Raw genomic sequence first — 23,276 nt, 5'->3', positions numbered from 1 at the left:
AGATCCAGAGGGACTTAGGAGTCCTTGTGCAAGACTCTCATAAGGTTAATTACAGGTTGAGTCTGTGGTAAATAAGGCAAACACAATGTTGGTATTTATTTCAGGGCAAGGAGATCATGCTGAAGCATAATAAGACACTAGTCAGGCTGCACTTGGAATATGTTCAACAGTCTTGGGTGCCATATCTCAGAAAGGATATGTTGTCATTGAAGAGTCCAGAGAAGGTTCATGAGGATGATTCCAGGAATGAAGAGGTTAACAAATGAGGAGCGTTTGACAGTATTAGCCTGTACTCACTGGGACTTAGAAGAATGCACGGGGATCTCATTGAAACCTACTGAATGTTGAAAGGACTAGATAGGGTGGATGTGAAGAGGATGTTTCCTGTGTTGGGGCTATCCAGAACTAAAGGGCACAGCCTCAAAATTGAGGGGCAACTTTTGAGAACAGAGGCAAGGAGGAATTTTTTTTAGACAGGGAATAGTAGATCTGTGAAATGCTCTGCCACAGGCTGTGATGGAGGCCAAGTCCATGGGTATACTTAAGGTAGAAGTTGACAGTTTCCTGTTTGGTCAGGGCATCGAAGGATATGGCCAGAAGGCAGGTGTATGGGATTGAATGGGATCCGGGATCAGCCATGATGGAATTGTGGACCAGACTCGATGGGCAGAATGGCCTAATTCTGCTCCTGTGTCTTATGGTTTTTCTTGTCTGTACACGCTGCCTGGCCGGCTGAGCTCCTCAGCATTGTGCGTGTGTTGCTACAAATTTATCATGACCAGTTGACTTGACTGTACCTGTCGGCTATAGACGTTTACGCAGATGCGTTTACGCAGCACCAGCTGCATGTCAGCAGGATGACTCAGCTTCACCACCGCCTTCACGATGAGGAAAACACGCTCATCAACTGGTGTCCCTTTGCTCAGTGACACACAGTTATGGACATTGGAATCCCACGAAGCCTCTGCTTTCACCTATTGGGAGCAATTTCAAAACAAAAATAAACAGTATTTACCACACACACGAGGGAACACTGCAGATGCTGGGAATCTGAGATAAAAATGGAGAATCCTCAAAATATTCAGATCAGACAGCATCAGTGGAAAGCGAAAGAATTAATGTTTCAGGTTAGAGTTCCAACAAAGAACTTCTCTCATTTTCTGTTTATACTTACCACAAATAACTCAATATTAATAAGCAAACCAAATACATAACAATAAGCCTTCCTGTGCATTAAACAAGGAATAATTCCACAGTGTACAGGAGTGAGGTAGATCAATTGGTTGAGTGGTTTCACAACAACGACCTTGCACTCACTGTCAGTAAGAGCAAGGAGTTGATTGTGGACTTCAGGAAGGAGAAGTCGAGGGCACACCCACTAGTCCTCATCAAAGGGTCAGCAGTGGAGAGGGCAAGCAGCTCTAAGTTTCTGGGTGGTAACATCTCCAAAGCTCAACATACTTACAGAACTACAAAGGAGGCACAACAGTGGCTATATTTCATTGTGAGTTTGAGGTGACTTGGTATCTCAAGGACTCTTGCAAATTTCTACAGAGGTACTGTGGAGAGCATTCTAACTGACTGCATCACCATCTGGTATGGGGCGGGGGGGGGGTGCCCACTGAACAGAACTGGAAAAAGCTGTTGTGGGTTGCAAACTCAGCCAGCTCATCATGAGCACTAGCCTCCCCAGCATCAAGGACATCTTCAAAAGGCGATGTCTCCATCACTAAGGACACCCCTCAATAGAGGACATGCTCTCTTCTTTACTAACATTATAGAGGAGGTACAGGAGCCTGAAGACACACATTTGCTGCTTTCGGGGATGTGTGTGTGTGTGTGTGTGTGTGTGTGTGTGTGTGTGATACACAAAAATACTATAAATTACATATATATGTAATTTATATAGCAACATATGTAATACATATATTAATTTGTAGTTTTTTTGTGTATTGCACTATACCCCTGCTGCAAAACAAATTTCACGACATACACCAGTGATAAGCCTGATTCTGATTCAGCTGGACAGGGGTGCTGAGCATAGCATATTTTCGTTCGGGTATAAGGAATAGATAAATGAAACCCAATCCCAATTCCATTAATTCTATTCTTCTGCATGCTTACAATTTAAAAGAAAAATTTAGTCTCTGTGATTGGTTTTGTAATTATTTTCATATGGACATGTACAATCTTTTATGCAGTGGTGTGCTGGGGCAATGGCATCATCATGAGTGACGCCAACAGGCTCAATAAACCGATTAGAAAGGCTGGCTCTATTATTGAATTGAATTGAATTGACTTTATTTCTTACATCCTTCACATCCATGAGGAGTAAAAATCTTTACATTACAACTCTATCTATATGTGCAATCATAGTAATTTATAATAAATAGAACAGTCAATGTAATATAGAGTACACTCAATTCAGCGTGAGTTCATCAGTCTGATAGCCTGGTGGAAGAAGCTATCCTGGCTTTTATGCTGTGGTACTGCTTCCCAGATGATAGCAGCTGGAATAGTTCATGGTTGGGATGACTTCGATCCCCAATGATCCTTTTTACACACCTGTCTTTGTAAATGTCCTGAATCATGGGAAGTTCACAACTACAGATGCACTGGGCTGTTCACACCACTCTTTGCAGAGTCCTGCGATTAAGGGAGGTACAGTTCCCATACCAGGCAGTGATGAAGCCAGGCAGGATGCTCTCAATTGTGCCCCTGTAGAAAGTTCTTAGGATTTGGGGGCCCATACCAAACTTCCTCAATGGTCTGACATGAAAGAAGTGCCTTTTTCACCACATGGCTGGTGAGTAGACCACATGAGGTCCTCAGTGATGTGGATGCCAAGGAACTTGAAGCTGTTTACTCCCAACCCCAGATCCATTGATGTCAATAGGGGTTAGCCCGTCTCCATTCCTCCTGTAATCCACAACCAGCTCCTTTGAGGGAGAGGTTGTTTTTTTGACACCACTGTGTCAGAGAGGTGACTTCTTCCCTGTAGGCCACCTCGTTACTGTTTGAGATAAAGGCCAATCAATGTAGTGTCATCGGCAAATTTAATTAGAAAATTGGGGGACTTCCGGTAGCGCTCATGGAGTGAAGTCGCGTTCTTGACTCGCTCCATTACCTCTGAGTTTTTCTTCTTATGATCAGCTATATTTTAATTAACCATTAAGGCATCAACTTTTACAATACTTTGAAATAAATTGGGCTCTCCGATAATTGGATGCGTTTAAGGTCTGCTATGTCTAAGAATGGAAAAAACGGGAAGGATGTCAAACCTCCGGTTAGACCGAAAGGTACTGATTTCCCTCCGACTGAACCACCGGTGACTTTGAAAGCTATATCGGAGCTAATTCAAAGGGAAATTTCAACCTCTGTTACGGAGCTGATTCATGCGGAAATTTCAACTAGTTTCCAGAAAGTTGCCGATTCAATCAAGAAGATACAGATATCTATTACGGAACATCGGTCGGCTATATCTGATCTTCAAAAATCCACGCAACAAAGTGAGCTCAAGATGGAGAAAATCGAAGAAACAATTAATGTAATGAAGAAGAAACTCGACTTTCTGACCTTTAAAAACTCTGACTTAGAATCTAGAATGCGACGGCAGAATCTTCGAATGATTGGGGTGCGTGAAGCTGTTGAATCCGATAACCCTATGAAGTATTTTTCTCAACTTTTAAAAGATGCATTTCCTACTGTATTTCCTGACCAAACACCGTTATTGGATCGTGTTCACAGAGTTCCATCATACTCGCCTAGGTCAGATAAACCTAGACATGTCATTTTACGTTTTCATTACTTTCAAGACAAGGAGAAACTGTTTTGTTTCGTTCGATCTAAAGGTTACATTGATTTTCTGGATCTTAAGTTCCGATTCGTGGAGGATTTCAGTAAACCAATCCGGGATCAACGGGTTCGTTACAGATCTGTGATGTCGGAACTCTACAAGATGGATTTAAAACCAGCGCTGCTTTACCCTGCATGTTTAAGGATTCGTACGCTGGATGGAGCCCTCCGTTTTTTTGAATCTCCATCGGATGCCCAGAGTTATCTGGATCAATTTTCACCTTCAACATCTTAATCGTAATATTTTAAATATCTCCGTTGATCGGAGGCTGTGAATTTGTCGGTCTTAAATTTTTTTTTTGCCCTATTTGGGCAGAAAAGTTTATTTTTGATTATTTAATATGGTTGCTAAACTTTCTTTTTAACTGCTTCATTTCTTTCTTTTTCCCAGGGGATTCTGGGTGGTTACTTCCTCATCGTCATTTTAAGTATTTCCTTTGTGGCCTTAAATTTTGTAGTTTTTTAAAAATCTATTTTGTTTTGTAGGTTTTTATAACTAGTTTATGTTAATAATCTCATTTTTTTTGTTGTTTTGTTTACTCATGGGTCTGGGGTTTATTGCGGTTTTTTAAATATTTTCTGGCTTTGATTCTGTTATGTGTTTATTTTAATTGAGTTATCTTTTTTTTATTCTTTTACTGTTTTATAATCAGCTGATCTTTTTTATATTTACACTTTTTTTAGGGAGCGTATACCGGAAGTCATGGGGGTATTTTTAGTGCTTGCTTCTTTCGGGCTGGTCTGCGTTAGATTTAGCCTTGGGATCATGGGGGTGGGGGGTGGTGGGAGGGGCTTCACATTTTAGTTTCTTTCTTCTTGGGCTATATACATTATTGAAGTATTGGTTGCGTTCTTCCCGGTATCTCTTGTATGTTCTGTTCCCTTTCCGGGTTCGTGGGTCGAGCCTATCGTCAATCCTCCTTGTTGCAGGTTGACTTTAGGGTTTATGGAGTCTATTATTAATTTTGTCTGCTGGAATACTAATGGTCTTAATCATCCTATTAAAAGGAAAAAAGTTTTTAAAGTGTTCCGGAGACTTAAAGCACAAATTTTATTTTTACAAGAGACCCATGTGCGGAGGGGGGACAGACTACGTTTTTTTAAATTCTGGAAAGAACAAGTTTCATTCGAACTCCAATGCTAAGATTCGAGGAGTCTCTATTTTTATAGACTCCTCAGTTACTTTTATACAACATGATATTATTTCTGATCCGAATGGTAGATTTCTATTGGTTAGTGGTTTACTATTTAATAAAAAAGTAATTTTGGTTAATGTTTATGCTCCTAATATGGACTGTCCGGAATTTTATAAATCATTATTTAATCAGTTTCTGAATTTGAATGAGTTTTCATTGATCTGGGGCGGAGATCTTAATACCTGTTTGTCTCCAGCTTTGGACTGTTCGGCTCCTCTACGGACCTTACCTAATAAATCTGCAACTTTGATTAATTCATTCCTTTCTGATTCTGGGTCGACGGACATTTGGCTTTTTTTGCATCCTCAGGAAAAAGATTTTTCTTTTTTTTCACATGTTCACCATTCCTATTCAAGAATTGATTACTTCTTTATTGATTCTCCTCTTATTTCCTCAGTGATTAAATGTGATTATGACTCTATAACCATTTCGGATCATGCTCCACTTAAGCTTTCTATACAAATTCTAGCCAATATACAAAATAATAGACAATGGCGTTTTAATTCGCTGTTGCTTCAGGACTCGGACTTTGTTAACTTCATGAATGAACAGATTGACCTTTTTTTTTTTACAATTAACTATACAGAGGATATTTCTGTCAACATTCTTTGGGACACTTTTAAAGCTTATATTCGTGGTCAGATTATCTCGTATTCTGCTGCTTTGAGGAAGAAGCTGAAGCAGGAGGAGTTGGTAATTGTGGACAAGATTAAGGAAATTGATAAGAAATTTGTTATAGCTCCTTCTGAGGAGTTATATAAACAAAGAACTGAACTTCAAATGGAACACAGTTTATTACTCTCGTCCTCGATTGTAAACCAATTAAAGAAAACAAGAAGTGAATTTTATGTACACAATGACAAAATTGGCAAACTGTTGGCTAATCAACTGAAGTCTAATTATGCTAAATCTCAAATTAATCAGATTTATAGCCAAAATGATCGACTGATACATGATCATGTGGGGATTAATCAAACCTTCTGTGATTTTTACTCTTCCTTATATCAATCAGAGTCTCCTCGAGATTCTAAATATATAAATGATTTTTTAGATAATCTAGACTTCCTTGAGATTTCACAGGATATGTCTTCTATGTTAGATACTCCCATTACCACGGATGAGATTAAGAATGTTATTTTCTCTATGAATTTGGGAAAAGCTCCTGGCCCTGATGGGTTTACCGTAGAATTTTATAAATGTTTTGCTCCTTCATTAATCCCTTGGTTTTGTAGGGTTTTTGAGGCTTCATTAAAACTTGGTAAACTTCCTGAATCTTTCAATAGAGCGTCAATTTCTCTAATATTAAAGAAGGATAAAGATCCTGCTCAATGTGCATCTTATAGACCAATATCTTTATTAAATATTGATTCTAAAGTTTTTTCTAAGTTATTAGCAAATAAATTAGAAAAAGTACTTCCTTCTATTATTTCGGAAGACCAAATGTGTTTTATTAAAGGTCGTTACTCTTTTTATAATATTCGCACACTGTTAAATATTGTTTATACTCGCTCACAAAATGTTCCTGAGTGTGTTATCTCTTTAGATACTGAGAAAGCTTTTGATAGAGTAGAATGGCCTTATTTATTTAAGGTGCTTGAAATGTTTAATTTTAGCTCGAAATTTATATCCTGGATTAAACTGTTATATCATTCTCCTGTGGCCTCGGTCCGTACTAACTCTTTTAAGTTCACCTTTTTTCCCTCTTTTTCGAGGTACTCGACAAGGTTGTCCTCTTAGTCCCTTATTATTTGATATTGCATTAGAACCTCTTGCAATTGCCATTCGAGAATCTCCAAATATTACTGGGATAACTCGGGGTTTAAAGTCCCATAAAATATCACTCTATGCTGATGATTTGCTTTTATATATTTCTAATCCCCAAAAATCCATCCCGGCTGTTTTAGAGCTATTAGCACAATTTGGTCTTTTTTCAGGTTATAAATTAAATCTTAGTAAGAGTGAACTCTTTCCAATTAATAAACAACTTCCCTTATATTATAAATTTCCATTTAAATTGATTAATAATTATTTTTCATATCTTGGGATTAAAATTACTTGTAAATACAAAGATTTATTTAAGACTAACTTTTCACCATTAATAGACCATATTATTTAACTTTCATTTAAATGGTTTCCTTTATATTTAACTTTGATTGGTCGTATTAATGCAGTTAAGATGTTTCTTTTGCCAAAATTTTTATATATATTTCAGGCATTACCAATCTTTGTTCCAAAATCTTTTTTTGACAAAGTCGACTCTAAAATTTCTTCATTTATTTGGCAGAATAAAAACCCGAGACTGGGTAAAATACATTTGCAGAAAGCTAAGAGAGATGGAGGCTTAGCATTACCTAACTTTAGATTTTATTATTGGGCAATTAATATTCGACATATGAAATTCTGGTTACTTGACCAGGATATACTATTCATTCCTAAATGGGTAGCATTGGAATTACAATCTGTTCAAGGTTTTACACTTGGCTCTATTTTAGGTTCCTCTCTTCCTTTTGATTTGAAACGCCTTAAACAGGTGTCTAACCCGATAGTTAAATATACCTTACATATTTGGTTTCAATTCAGAAAATTTTTTGATCTTAATCAATTTGGGTTAGCGATTCCTATTTTAGGTAACATTTTTTCCTCCCTCTTTTACGGATCGTGCTTTTCAAATTTGGAAGACTAAGGGTATTTCACGGTTTTTGGATTTATTTTTAGATGGTTCCCTTATGTCTTTTGAACAATTATCTAATAAATATAACTTATCAAGAATACATTTTTTTAGATATCTACAAGTTAGAAATTTCCTAAGTACTATACTTTCTTCCTTTCCAATGCTTCCTCCTACATACATTTTAGATACTATAATTAACCTTAATCCATGTCAGAAAGGTGCATCGGCTATGATTTATAATATTATTATGAAACTTAGGAAAGCTCCATTTGATAAGATTAGGGTAGATTGGGAACAGGAATTGGGGTTTATCATTTCCGTGGATGACTGGGGGCAGATTTTACAATTAGTCAATACTTCCGCTATCTGTGCTAAACATTCCCTAATTCAATTTAAAGTTGTTCATAGAGCACATATGTCCAAAGATAAGTTAGCGCGCTTTTATTCTCATATTAATCCTTTTTGTGATAGATGTCCGGGGCAGATAGCCTCTTTAACTCATATGTTTTGGTCTTGCCCTACTCTGGAAACTTTTTGGAGAGACATTTTTAATATTATCTCCAAGGTATTGAATATAGATATCTCTCCTCACCCTATTACTGCTATCTTTGGACTACCTAAAATTTCCAGTAATCTTTCCCCTTCAGCCCGTAGAATGATTGCATTTCTTACTTTAATGGCGAAAAGATGTATCTTACAACATTGGAAAGAGCTTAATGCTCCAACTACCTTTTTTTGGTTTTCTCAGACGATATTATGCTTGAATTTGGAGAAAATTAGAAGCAATCTTTATGACTCATTTAAATTTGAACAGACTTGGAGATCTTTTATTCAATATTTTCACTTAATGTAATATATACCCTTCCTGTTTTTTTTTTACTGTTTTTAATGGAGGTCGGGGTTGAAGACGTGATTTTAAGTTTTTTTTAACTCTGTTTGGTTTCAAGTTAGCCCATTGCTTTGCTTTGCTTTTAGTTAGTTGCACGGTGGGTTTTTTTTGGGGGGGTTTTTTTCCTTTTCTCTATGGATATATATATATATAAAAATTAGTATACTATTATGTTACCTTGGTATGTTATGTTTAAATTACATTGTTTGTAGTATTTTTTTTGTATTAATATCTTCTGTAATTTTATTATATTCTAACAGTGTATTAGTATCTATATGGCTTACCTTTTTGTATACTTATTCAATAAAAAGATTTAAAAAGAAAGAAAGAAAATTGGAGCTGTGGGTGGCGATACAGTCATGGGTATACAGGGATTAAAGGAGGGAATTCAGTACACAGCCCTGAGGGGCTCCTGTATTGAGAGTCAGAGGGTTGGAGGTGAGGGAGCCCACTCTTACAACCTGCTGGCGATCTGACAGGAAGTCCAGGATCCAGCTGCACAAAGGTAGGGTCAAAGCCGAGGTCTCTGAGCTTCTTGTCGAGCCTGGATGGAACTATGGTGTTGAACGCTGAACTGTAGTCCAAGAACAGCATTCTCACATAAGCATCCTTCTTCTCCAGACGTCTAAGGACAGTATGCAGAGCAGTGGCTATTGAGTCATCTGTCAATCGGTTATGTCGGTAGGTGAATTGTAGGGGTCCAGTTTGGGTGGTAGCATGCTGCAGATGTAATCCCTGACCAGCCTCTCAAAGCATTTGCTTATTACTGAGGTGAGTGTGACAGGACGCCAGTCGTTCAGGCACGTTACTTTGGTCTTTTTTGGTACAGGGACAATGGTGGATAATTTGAAGCAGGAGGCTTTACAGGGAGACAAAAGGATTAAAAATGTATGTAAACATAGGAGTCAAACTGGGCACACTGCAGGACCCTACGGAAAACCCTGTCAATTCTTATAGTAAAAGACTACGACAACTGCACTGCTCCAAAGAGCGCTAAATGAGGTCATTCTTACCCTTGGTCATTAGGCTCTATAATGAGTCAACCTACAGCCCGGGAAGTGATGACCCCCTCTGTTAGACTGTTTGAGGTAACTTATTTTTTATTCTTTCTTACTTCTCTTCTAATATTTGTATATTTGTATATCTGTGCACTTGTAATGCTACACTGTAATTTCCTTTGGGATCAATAAAGTATCTACAAACCCCATTTCCAGAAAAGTTGGGATATTTTCCAAAATGCAATAAAAACAAAAATCTGTGATATGTTAATTCACATGAACCTTTATTTAACTGACAAAAGTACGAAGAAAAGATTTTCAATAGTTTTACTGATCAACTTAATTGTATTTTGTAAACATACACAAATTTAGAATTTGATGGCTGCAACACACGCAACAAAAGTTGGGACAGATTTAAAATAAGATTGAAAAGTGCACAGAATATTCAAGTAACACCAGTTTGGAAGACTCCACATTAAGCAGGCTAATTGGTAGCAGGTGAGGTATCATGACTGGGTATAAAAGTAGCATCCATCAAAGGCTCAGTCTTTGCAAGCAAGGATGGGTCATGGCTCACCCCTTTGTGCTAAAATTCGTGAGAGAATTGTTAGTCAGTTCAAAAGGAACATTTCTCAACGCAAGATTGCAGAGAATTTAGGTCTTTCAACATCTGCAGTACATAATATTGTGAAAAGATTAAGAGGATTCAGAGACATCTCAGTGCATAAAGGGCAAGGTCGAAAACCACTGTTGAATGCGCGTGATCTTCGAGCCCTCAGGCGGCACTGCCTAAGAAACCATCATGTTACTGTGACAATTATAGTCACCTGGGCTCGAGAGTACTTCAGAAAACCACTGTGACTCAACACAGTCCGTCGCTGCATCCAGAAATGCAACTTGAAACTGTATTACGCAAGGAGGAAGCCATACATCAACTCTATGCAGAAACGCCGGCGAGTTCTCTGGGCCCAAGCTCATCTCAGATGGACCGAAAGACTGTGGAACCGTGTGCTGTGGTCAGATGAGTCCACATTTTAGCTAGTTTTCGGAAAAAACGGGCGTCGAGTTCTCCGTTCCAAAGATGAAAACGACCATCCAGATTGTTATCAGCGAAAGGTGCAAAAGCCAGCATCTGTGATGGTATGGGGGTGCATCAGTGCCCACAGCATGGGTGAGTTGCATGTATGTGAAGGTACCAATGACTCTGAGGCGTATATTAGGATCTTAGAGAGACATATGTTGCCATCAAGGCGATGTCTCTTCCCGGGACATCCATGCTTATTTCAGCAGGACAATGCCAGACCACATTCTGCACAGGCTACAACAGCGTGGCCTTGTAGACACAGAGTGCGTGTGCTTGACTGGCCTGCTGCCAGTCCAGATCTATCTCCTATTGAAAATGTATGGCACATCATGAAGAGGAGAATCAGACAACGGAGACCACGGACTGTTGAGCAGCTGAAGTCTTATATCAAGCAAGAATGGACAAAATTTCCAATTGCAAATCTACTACAATTAGTATCCTCAGTTCCAAAACGATTAAAAAGAGTTATTAAAAGGAAAGGTGATGTAACACAATGGTAAACATGCCTCTGTCCCAACTTTTGTTGAGTGTGTTGCAGCCATCAAATTCTAAATTTGTGTATGTTTACAAAATACAATTAAGTTGGTCAGTAAAACTATTGAAAATCTTTTCTTTGTACTTTTGTCAGTTAAATAAAGGATCACGTGAATTAACATATCACAGATTTTTGTTTTTATTGCATTTTGGAAAATATCCCAACTTTTCTGGAAATGGGGTTTGTATTTATCTATGGTCCATAACAATGAAAAACAACCTCCAACTGCCATAAAATTCTCTTTCTGAAATAAAACCAAAACTTGGTTCTACACATCACAAAACCAAATGATTCCTTTTCCCTTTTGATTCCAACTGTTAATGTCAATGTCATGATTCTCCTCCAGCGTTCCCTAATCCCTCAAGTTTCCTGCCTTTTACTGCCTGCAGTCTAACTTTCTTCCACGTCTTGAGGAGTACTTCAATTTCAAATCACGAGGTTACATGATGAACACAAAAGGTTCAGCATTTTGAAGGTGCCATAAAGTTACATCACCTCTGTATCATGATGCTTTGCAATTTGCAGTTCTAAAATTTCATCGACATCTTCATCTATAAGGCTGGCATCCAGACCACCAGGCTCCGGTCCATCCAGATCTTCCTGGGAGCTGAAGTCATTTGCTAAAGGTGGGTACAAGAAAGAGCAGAGAGAAACAGAGATACAGCACAAATAATCAACAGCTAAGTTAGAAGCACGAGGTCTATTAGGAACAATAAGTTTGCCTTTTATATTGATAGCTATATCATTCCTCAATTAATGCCACTCCTCTTTCCTGTCCAGAATTCAGAACTAGTCTACCTGCTTACACACTAAAGGACTTGGGCACTGGCTTGATCACGGATCTATTTTATTCACCATATACATTTATGTGTATTAGGGATTTGCTGCAGTGTGTTGGCGTGACATACAACAAAACACGTTCAACAATGAAGAATAAAGAATTATATTAAAATAGAATTAGAGGTTAAAGCATAAATATGAAATAAAAATGTGAATACCAGCATGTACTGTACTTGCAATGTAAACAGCATTATAGAACATGGGTTATAGTGTTTATAGTGACTGATGTAATTGATGGGGGGTGGGTGGGGACTGAATAGAATGGCTGATCAGATTAACTGCCCGGGGGAAGAAACTTTCAAAATGGTGTGCAGTTGTCATTTTCATAGCCCTGTAGCATTTTCCAGATGGGAGCTTTTCAATGCCTTAGAAAAGCATGTAAAATTATATACAGCAGAGAAAGGGAGATGATCACAGACTATTTCCCCTAGAGTAAGGGAATCAAGAACTAGAGGACACAGATTTAAGGAGAGTGGAAAGATTCAAAAGGGACTTAAAGGGTAATTTGTTCACACAGAACGTGGTGAAAATATGGAACAAGTTGCTTGAAGCTCATGCAATTACAACACTTAAAAGACATGTACATGGATAGGAAAAATAGAGGGATATTGGCCAGCGGGACCAGATAATTACTTGGCAAGGATGAGTTGGGTGGAATGGCCCGTTCTGTGCTATCACTCTATGCCTTCTTCCCATTCATTTAAAGGAATGAAGAAGTTGACTTCGTGCAAATGGCATTTCAGACCAAGAAGAAACTGAGTGCACCCCTGCCCCGTGGGTGACGGGAGAAATTAGCTCAGGAAATATTAATTCTGGAAATGCCTCAAGTAGGAAAAAAAGTCTGAAGTGTGGATTCAAATTCCCCCTGGCACAAGCCTGAGGAAAATTTTAAGCACTTTTCCAGTAGTTCATGGAAAAAAAAACACTTAAGGATTGGAGTAAGAACTTGGAATTTTCAAGATTTCCTCATGCTTTGGAACCAATCTAATTTCCAGAGCCCATTCTTAAATTACCATGCCTAAAATAGAATATAAACAGTGACTGGAATCTAGAAAAATGAAAATTAATGTCCTCAACTCATTAATTCCAGCAAGTTCTACACATTTGCCCATAAAAGCAGAGTACTTGCCAAAAAAATTTAAAAGAGTGTTCACTGACTTGATGCAAGCTACCAGTTTTGAATTAATTTGTCTTGTTTTATGTGTCAGTGGCAAGGACTTACTGTTTAAATCAAGAAAAACAACAGGAACATGTGTTTCCATTCCAGCAGCCGGGCTCCTGCAACAAAAGGCACATCAACGTTAAATGCAGTAAAATCTACAAATTTTCACAGAAATACATAAGTAATTAACGATTTCTTTAAAGGGCTGTTAAGAAAGTGAACCGGGTGTTGACCTTCATTAGTCAGGGGATTGAGTTCAAAAGCCGCAAGATAACGTTGCAGCTCTATAAAATCCTGATTAGACCTATTCAAGGCCCTTCATTGGTCAGGGTCAACATGTTGCATCCCATATTGCTGGTGCAGCGCCCTCAGTCGATACGCAAGCCAAGGCAACACCACATGGAGAGCAGGCCGTTTCCCATGCAGCAGGCTGCCCCTTTGCTTGCAGCTAACGAATCCAAAGGAACAGCAGAAACCGATACAGTTTGGCACCAGCAGCATCGTAGGAATCGCCAGTCAGCACTGAATTCAGTGTAGAACTGCCTTAGTGACTCCAGCTCCAGGTTTTTCCTTGGAGTTTTTACTCCTGAAGCCTTCCCCATGAGTGGGTAACAGAGGTTGGATATCAGAACTTTCCTTCTACTGAATGAGCTGCCAACCATAGCTGCTAAGCCCCATCTGCCCAGAGTGACTGGTTTTAAAGCGCCAATAACCTGCCTTTACCCCTTCTCCTGTCAGTAGCTAAGTCTCATGTGAAGGCTAGGAGCCAGACTTAATTGTCAGAACTATTTGAGATGTATGCCAGCAGGATCATTTAATGGATAGTGGAAGCTTATCCCCACTACCCCCAACCCCAGCTATGACAACCTTAATGAACCCTGGTAAAACCACATTTGGAGTATTCTGTTTAGTTCTGATCACTTCCTCATAGGAAGGATGCAGAAGCTTTAGAGTGGGTGAAGAGGAGATTTAGCAGGATGCTGCCTGGATTAGAAAGCATGTCTTATGAGGAAAGGTTGAGTGAGCTACAGCTTCTCTCTTTGGAGGGAAGGAGGATGAAAGATGACTTGATGGAGATGTACAAGATGATAAGAGGCACAGATTGAGTGGATAGTCAGAGATGTTTTCCAGGATGGAAAAGGCGAATATGAGGGGAATAATTTTATAGTGAATGAAGGGAAGCATGGGGGGGTGGGCTGTCAAAGGTAGGTTTTTTCCTTCACACGAAGTGCTGGGTGTATGGAGGGGTAGTGGCAGAGGAAGATACATTAGAGACTTAATAGACTCTTAGATAGACACATGGATAATAGAAAAATGGAGGGTTATGTAGGAGGGAAGGGTTAGCTTGATCTTGGGAGTAGGTTAAAAGGTTGGCACAGCATTGTGGGGCGAAGAGACTGAACTGTGATCTAATGTCCTAATGTTCTTAAGCATCTAGCTTCAAGGTTCAACGTGAAGAAAATAAATTTGACCCATAACTAATTATTTATAAGTTTTAAGAAAAATGTTAATTTTCCAAGTTATTTTTCAAAGAAACAAGTCAGGATACTTTAAACGTAAAATTTGCAACATTGAAAAGTTAATCCTCCACTTACAATAGCCAAGCAAATACAACTGATTGAAGAAGAGAAAAAGGGAAAAGGTTTTCAGATAATAACTCTTCATCAGAACAAATCTGAAATACTGACTATTTTTCTTTCTCTGTAGTTGCCACCTGTCATATGGAAGCTAGCCAGCATCCTCTGCTGTTATTATTACATATTCAGCTAATTGTTCCAGTTACCTCATGACCTTATATTCAATGGAAGTCAAGAGAACAACGTCAAGCCAATACTTGGAAGTTAACTTTCAAACAAACAAAATTCTTTGAAAATGTTTCTGGGACAAACCATTTTGCCGGGGAGCCTGGGATTCCACTCCCAGCTGTTGGGACCATGACTGCATTCCTCTCTTCTGTCAGAGTCAACCTTCGTTCCAGCAACTGCGCCTCACGATCCGCATCATCCTCAGACTTATCTGTAAGACACAGGCCACTGAGATCAGTTACACCTTCCAATTCATATTCTACAAACTGAGTATGGAACAGGACAGATGATCAGAATACTCTGGAGGGAAATGCAGAATGTATTAGGGGACTACTACATGAACTACAAACCAAGTGGGAAGTGGACAGGTGATCAGAATACTTTAGAGGGAAATGCAGAATATATTAGAGGACTGCATGAGCTACAAACCCAGAAAGGAAAACATCACAACTTGTCCAATAAAGCCTTACATCTGGGAAAATATACAGGAAATAAAAATGGGGAGGAATAATTTGAACAAAAAAAAGTGAAATACATTGTTTGCAGTAACAACCAACACAACTCCAGCATTGGAAGGGAACACTAGCAGGGATAATGGCAGAGCAGCCACAGCTGGGAGTTTCTAGGGGCAATTCAGAAGGCGTAGCAGATTCATCCCAAAGATGAAAAAAGTTTCCTAAACAAGAGGATGAGGCAACTATGGGTGACAAGGGAAGACAAAGACAACATAAAAACAAAAGACAGGGCATATAATATAGCAAAAATTAGTTGGAAAGTAGAGGATTGGGAAGCTTTTAAAAACCATCAGAAGGCAACTAAAAAAAAATAAGGAGCAAAAAGATGAAACACGAAGATAAGCTAGCTAATAATATAAAAGAGGATACCTAAAGCTTTTTTGGACACAAAGAGTAAAAGAAACAAGAGTGAACATTGGACCACTGCAAAATGACTCTGGAGAGGTAGTAATGGAGGACTAAGAAAAGGCAGAAGAACACAATTCGTACTTTGCGTGGTAGACACTAGCAGAATGCTAGAGTGTCAGGGACAGAAGAGAGTAGTTGCCATTATTGAGGAGAATGTGCTTGAGCAGCTAAAAGGTCTGAAGGTAGTTAAGTCACCTGGACCAGATGGACTACACCCCAGGGTTCTGAAAGAGGTAGCTGAAGAAATTGTGGAGGCATTAGTGATGAACTTTCAAGAAGTACTAGATTCTGGAATGTTTCTAGAAGAATGGAAAATTGCAAATGTCATTCCATTCTTCAAGAAGGGAGGGAGGCAGCAGAAAGGAAATCATAGGCCAGTTAGTCTGACTTCAGCGGTTGGGAAGATGTTGGAGTTGATTATTAAGGATAAGATTTTGGGATACTTGGAGGTGCACGATAAAGCAGCCCAAAATCAGCATGCTTTCCTTAAAGAAAAATCTTGCCTGACAAACCTGGTGGAATTCCTTAAGGAAAAATAGCAGGCTGGATAGACAAAGGGGAGTCAGTGATGTTGTTTACTAGGATTTCCAGAAGTACTTTGATAACGTGCCACACGTGAGATTGTTTAACAAGATAAGAGTCAATGGTATTACAGGAAAGATACTGTCATGGATAAAAGATTGGCTGACTGGCAGGAGGCAAAGTGTGGGAATAAAGGGAGACTTCTCTGGTTGGGTGCCAGAGACTAGTGGTGTTCCACAGTGGTTGGTATTGGGACAGCCTCTTTCATGTTATATGAAATAATTGATGGTTTTGTGGTCAAGTTTGCAGGTGAAAAAAAGAGAGGTGGAGGGGCAGGCAGTGTTGAGGAAGCAGGGTGTTTGCAGAAGAACAGACAGATTGTGAGAATGGGCAGAGAAGTGGCAGATGGAATATAGTGCAGCCATGCACTTTGGTAGAAGATATATAAACTTCACTAAATGGGGGAAAATTCTAAAATCAGGGGCGCAAAGGGATTTGGAAGTACTTTTGTTCTGTACAGGATTCTCTAAACATTAACTTGCAGCTTGAGTCAGTGGTAAGGAAGGCAAATGCAATGTTAATATTCATTTCTAGGGGACAATAATATAAGAGCAAGGATGTGATGCTGAGACTTATTTGGAAGGCATTGGTCAGACCAGAGTATTATGAGCAGTTTTGGGCCCCTTATTTAAAAAAAAATGTGCTGACATTGGAAAGGGTCCAGAGGAGGTTCATGAGAATGATTCCGTGAATGAATGGGTTAGCATATGAGGAGCGTTTGATGGCTTTGGGCCTGTACCCACTGGAGTTCAAAGGAATGAGTGGGGGAGGGGGAGAAAGGGAACCTCATTGCAACCTATGGAATATTGAAAGGTCTAGACAGAGTGGATGTGGGGAGGATGTTTCCTGTAGTGGGTGAGTCTAAGATCAGAGGGCACGACCTCAGAATAAAGGGACATCTACTTAAAACAGTGATGAGAAGGAATTTCTTCCAGAAGGTGGTGAATCTGTGCAAATTTATTGTCATGGACAGCTGTGGAGGCTAAGTCTTTGAGTATATTTAAAGCAGAGTATATTTGAGTATATTTATAGCTTCTTGGTTGGTCAGGGCATTAAAAGTCATGAGAAGGCAGGTGAATGGGGTTGAGAGGGATAATAAACCAGCCATGATGGAATGTCAGAGCAGACTCGATGGACTGAGTGGCCTAATTCTGCTCCTATGTCTTATGGTTCTTTAGGATGTGCTGAGGGGCAATTTGTAAGTGTTGCCACACATTCCAGTGCCCACGTAGCATGCCCACAATGTTCAGAACAACACAAGCCACAACTACAATACAACAATGGCAATAGGAGCCCCTCTCCTTCCTCCCACCCACTCAACACGCAGACACAAACGATAATCTAAGTTCACTATCCTCTGAAATTCACATGGAAACAAGCACACACATTCCCATTGCTCTCCTGACCACACCTCTCACCCTGCCTGCTTCCTACAAGGATTCAATTCAACCAGTTTCTCCACATTTGTCAAATCTCTTCAAATGGTGACAATTTCTCTACTGTACTTCCGTAACGTCTTCCTACCTTCATAATCATGGCTTCCCTCCACTACTGCTGATGACACTTTTAAACACACCTGTTCATTTCTTCTGTGACGCCTTCCTACCTTTATAACTATGGCTTCTCTCGATTATTGCTGATGACGCTTTTAAACACATCTATTCATTTCTTCTGTGACGTCTTCCTACTTCCATGAAGTCTTCCTACCTTCATAACCATGGCTTCCTTCCACTACTGCTGATGCTGCTTCTAAACACACCTGCTCATTTCTTTCCCTGTTGCTCTCAAACCTTTACAATACTAAATCAATGCCAGTGGTGCCAACGTGCTGAGGCATTCCGTTCCTCTCCCACTTCAGCAGACAGAATGGACTTTTCCTCTGCAACTCCTGGTTCACTCTTCAAATCTCCACCAAAGCACATTTCTCTTCTCACAGCACCGACTGCCTTCTCCTTGCCCCTTCCTGCTAGCCAGGGTGCAAAACACTCGGTGAGGCACAGGTTCACTTGCACTTCTTCCAATTCAGTCTGACAACTTCATCGAAGAAACCAAACGCAGATGGGCAGCCTGCTCCACAGGATTAGGCAGCATCTTCCGTATTTCACTGTTTGATTACTTCATGTACTTTCGAAATGCAAGAACTTTACAGTCTTATACACAAGAGATTCTGCAGATGCTGGAAATCCACAGCAACACACACAGAATGTTGGATGAACTCAACAGGTCGGGCAGTGTCTATGGAGAGGAGTATAGTCGACATCAAACTTTATAGTCTTCCCTTGCAAGCATATTCTGCAAAAGAATGGTAGAGCCAGTGGTCTGGATATTGGGTAAGGAGGGAACAAAATCACCAGCCGTAATACACTGAGGAACTTTCTGCTGCTGTTCATGTTCACTGATCACAGATGATAACCTTTCATGTGACCTCAGGGAGATGAACTCATCAGCAAGAACTGGACTGACTAAATTAAGCATTTAATCTATAAATTGTAAAGTAAGAAAAAATTGTGATCGAGTCCTTCCAGGTGAAGCAACACTGCACCTGTAAATCTGTTGGGGGTCGTCTATTGTACCTGGTGCTCCCAATGCGGCCTCCTCTACATTGGTGAGACCTAACAAAAATTGGGGGACCACTTTATTGAGCACCTCTGCTCTGTCCACCAAAAGCAGAATTTCCCAGTGGCCAACCATTTTAATTCCTATCCCCACTCCCATTTCCCCATATCGGTCCACGGCTGTCTCTTTTGCTATGATGAGGCCACTCTCAGGTGGAGGAGCTTCACCTCATATTCTATCTCGGTAGGGTCCAAAAATTTTCCCTCTCCCTTCTCTGGCCTCTTACCTCTTCCCCTCACCTGCCTATCACCTTCTCCTAGAACCTCCCCTTTCTCCCATCAAATTCCATCTTCTCTAGTCCTTTACCTTTCCCACCCATGTGGCTTCACCTATCACTTTCCAGTTAGTCCTTCTTCCCCCCACCTTTTCATTCTGGCATGCTCCAGCTTCCTTTCCAGTCCTGAAGAAGGGTCTTGGCTCGAAACATTGACTGTTTATTCATTTTCATAGATGCTGCCTGACCGGCCGAGTTCTTCCAGCATCTTGTGTGTGTTGCTCTACATTTCCAGCATCTGCAGTATCTCTTGTGTTTAGGTTTTAATTGAAATAGACCAGTTATTAAAAATTACTTCGCTTACTAGGTTTACTATTGAGTTTCTGGAGCTGCTTGTCAAGGTATTCCTGTCTCTTTGTCAAAGTACTCAACCACTTCCGACGGAGCTTCTCCAAATCTCTCTCCTGCAAAAAGAAGGAAAGCCCATCTTAATGGTGTCATACATAGAGTTGTGAGGCACAAAAACACCACATCTATGCTGTCCTTTTTGCCCATCTGCATTAATGCCATCTCCCTGGATTAGGACCGTATCTTTACAAACGCTGTCCATTTAAGAGTTTGTCTAAATGTCTGTTAAGTGCAGTCATTGAATCTAATTCAACCACCTCTGACAGCATATTCCACAGATTAATCACCCTTTGCAAAAAAAAGTCTTTAAGATCTCCTTAAGTACATGAATTTTACAGTCTCTCCTTGTAAGGATAGTTTCCCGTCACTGTCTGTAAGGAGTTTGTACGTTCTTCTCCGTGACCACATGGGTTTCCTCCCCCATTCAAAGATGTATAGGTTAGTAGGTTAATTGGACATGGGTGTAATTGGACGGTGCAGGCTCACTGGGATTACCCTCCTGTCTCTCAAGATAAATAAAATTGAATTTTGTAATTGAAACTGAGAGATTGTAGGGGACCGATGTAGCTGCAGATGACTCTTGTCCTCACAATCTACTTGGTTATGACCTTGCATCTTATTGCTTAACTGCACTTCCTGTAATGTTAAATTTTATTCTACATTCTGTTATTGTTTTTACTTTGGATGATCTGGATGAACAGCACGCAAGACATCATTAGGGTATTTTTACATAAAGAATGTTACTATGTCTATGTAATATTCCTACATAATGTCTATGGTCCAGCTATGTAATGTACTCCATGTAGTCTATGGTCTGGGTGCAGGTCAATGGGACTAAGCAGATTAATGGGCAGAATGGCCATTTTCTGTGCTGTGGTATTCTAGGAATATGGCAAGCTTTACACTGTATCTCGGTACATGTGACAATAAAAAAACACTTCCAATGAAGGCAACAAAAAATAGAATTTATAAACAAACAATCTATACCTGGTAACTGTCCATATCATCATCTTCTTCCTGCTTAAAACAAAATGAAATTTCAAAGGATTGTTAGTATATCTGAGGTATGCATTCTTATTGCTTGAATAAGCAATCTAGGATAAAGTTATAAGATCAATATATTCAAATTATAGCTCAAAGAATGAGTTAGTTTTCAAACTTAAATGCAAAACTAACATTTGTTACAGTTAATCATGGCAGATGGTCTTGACATTCACAGATTGCAATCAGAATCAAGATCAAGGCAAGAACAAATTCAGCAGCAGAGGTACCAAATGAAACAACATTTACAATGATTGTTTTAGTTATAACATTACTCTTGTCACGAAGTCAACTGAGATCTTCCATCTCAAAGTCTAAATTTATCAAGTACTGTTAAGGTCGATAAACAGTTGTTTTTTGACAATGATATTTGAATCCAATGTTGTGTATTTCTGTGACCATCTATATTTCATAAACTTAATATTATTGTTACTTGCAGTAGCCTCTTACCAAGTGGGCATCTTGATATTTCTGAGTTCTCGCAGGTCTCGTTTTGACACATCCCACAGCAATAGACAACACTTCCTCAGCAATTAATGGCAATGTCCCAGAATCTTGAACTGACCGTATCTCCACTAGCACCCGTCGAGACTGACCCTAGAAGGGGAAAGGATCACATTCTCATCTTTAAGGCTGATGGAGCTACTCATTCTCAGAAAAGTGAACATCCTAACAGTCATATTTCAACCTCATGTAGGGGTAATTAGAAATAAATTGGAAAATACTTAAATAATAGTCAAGATAATTTAGAATATTCCCTTGATTTCACTGCGACCCAGACCAACTTATTTTTCTTTTTCTCAGGTCTGACTAAGGTTTGCTCATCAGAAGTGTTAAACTGAACCAGAAGAGATTGCAGATGCTGGAATCTGGAGCCACAAAGAGCTGCTGGAGGAACTGCAGGTCGAGCAAGGGAAGTGAACTGTCAATGTTTCAGTTTGAAAATCTGCATCAGGACTGAATGATAGATCTTTTTCTGTCAACAGAATGTTCCTGATCTGCTTAGATTTAACAACATTTTCCATTTTTTGATAACACTGGCTCAGTTTTTCATGTCCCACTCATGCAAATCTAGCTGACAGGCACACTTCACTATATTATTGTTAACAAGTCATCATACAGACCAAGAAATACATGTGCTCATAACCAGTGGCAATTGACATACTTCATCTCAGACACTGTCTCCCACTCTCCTTGTCTCACACTGAAAATCAACTCACATCTCTCCTTCCAGTCAAAGACAATGGCCAAGACCATTCATCTCCTGTTTGTCGACTGTTTATTCTTCTCCAGAGATACTGCCTGACCTGCTGCATTTATTCTGGGATTTTCTGCTTTTGTTCCAGATTTCAAGCACCAGCATTTTGTTTTAATTTTTAACACAATAATTGTTACTTTGATATCTATGGATACAGTGACATGTTGCAATGATACTTCAAAACACATTTGAAAATAAATGGTCATGAGCTAACTATAAACCCACAGATACTTCACTGTAAACCTTAGCTATGGCTTAACTCACACAAACTATTGGAGGAATTCAGCAGGCCAGGCAACATCCATGGGAAAAAGTACAGTCGACATTCAGGCCGAGACCCTTTAGCAGGACCGCTGAAGGGTCTTGGCCCAAAGCATCGACTGTTTACTCTTTTCCATAGATGCTGATTTCCTCTAGCATTCTGTGTGTTGCTTAGATTTCCAGCATCTGCAGATTCTCTCTCATCTATGGCTTAACTCCACCAGTGATTTTATGTTGTGTGTGAAAGAAAGGATCTAAGTGTCCCTACGCTCAGAGCTGTAATGGGCAATGTTGCTCAATTACAACAACATAAACGCAGGCCCAATGCAAAACAGCAAAATTTGCACACAGTGTTATAAGACAGAATCAATGGTATAGCTCAAATGCCATCTATAAATTTGCTGATGATACAATCATCGTTGGGAGAATCTCAAATGGAGATGAGCGGGCATACAGGAGCGAGATATACCAGCTAGTTGAATGGTGTTGCATCCACAACATGGCATTCATCGTTTGCAAGACAAAAGAGCTGATTGTAGACTTTAAGAAGGGATCCTCATAGAGGGATCAGAAGTGGAGAGAGTGAGCAGTTTCAAGTTTCTGGGTGTCAAGGTCTCTGAGGATCTAACCTGGTCCCAACATATCGATGCAGCTATAAAAAAAAAAGGCAAGGCAGCAGCTATATTCCATTAGGAGCTTGAAGAGCTTTGGCTTATCAAATAAAACACTCAAAAGCTTCTACAGATTTACTGCGGAGAGCATTCTGACAGGTTGCATCACTGTCTGGTATGGGGGAGCTACTACATATTAGTGAAAAAAGTTACAGAAAGTTGTAAGATTAGTCAGCTCTACCTTGGGTACCAACCTCTGTAGTATCCAAGACATCTTCACGGAGTGATGTCTCAGAAAGGCAGTGTCCATCATTAAAGACCCCACCA

The 23,276-nt window shown here is 39.6% G+C and overlaps 1 protein-coding gene across 1 annotated transcript in view; it reads right to left on the bottom strand.

Moving 5' to 3' along the window:
* Positions 1–23,276, bottom strand: part of LOC134350789 (kinesin-like protein KIF13B) — a 285,072-nt gene that overhangs the window by 47,438 nt on the left and 214,358 nt on the right. The window contains exons 25-31 of the mRNA XM_063056478.1: positions 21,270–21,416; positions 20,766–20,795; positions 19,735–19,834; positions 15,120–15,246; positions 13,291–13,346; positions 11,724–11,848; positions 798–974 (exon numbers count right to left, since the gene is read on the bottom strand). Of these exons, the coding sequence (XP_062912548.1) occupies positions 798–974; positions 11,724–11,848; positions 13,291–13,346; positions 15,120–15,246; positions 19,735–19,834; positions 20,766–20,795; positions 21,270–21,416 (762 nt within the window). The remainder of the gene's footprint in view (positions 1–797; positions 975–11,723; positions 11,849–13,290; positions 13,347–15,119; positions 15,247–19,734; positions 19,835–20,765; positions 20,796–21,269; positions 21,417–23,276) is intronic.

The sequence above is a fragment of the Mobula hypostoma genome, chromosome 8 (genome assembly GCF_963921235.1).
Source record: "Mobula hypostoma chromosome 8, sMobHyp1.1, whole genome shotgun sequence".
NCBI lineage: Eukaryota > Metazoa > Chordata > Chondrichthyes > Myliobatiformes > Myliobatidae > Mobula > Mobula hypostoma.
The sequence above is the reverse complement of the archived record's forward strand: the minus strand, read 5'-3'. Positions and strand labels throughout refer to the sequence as shown.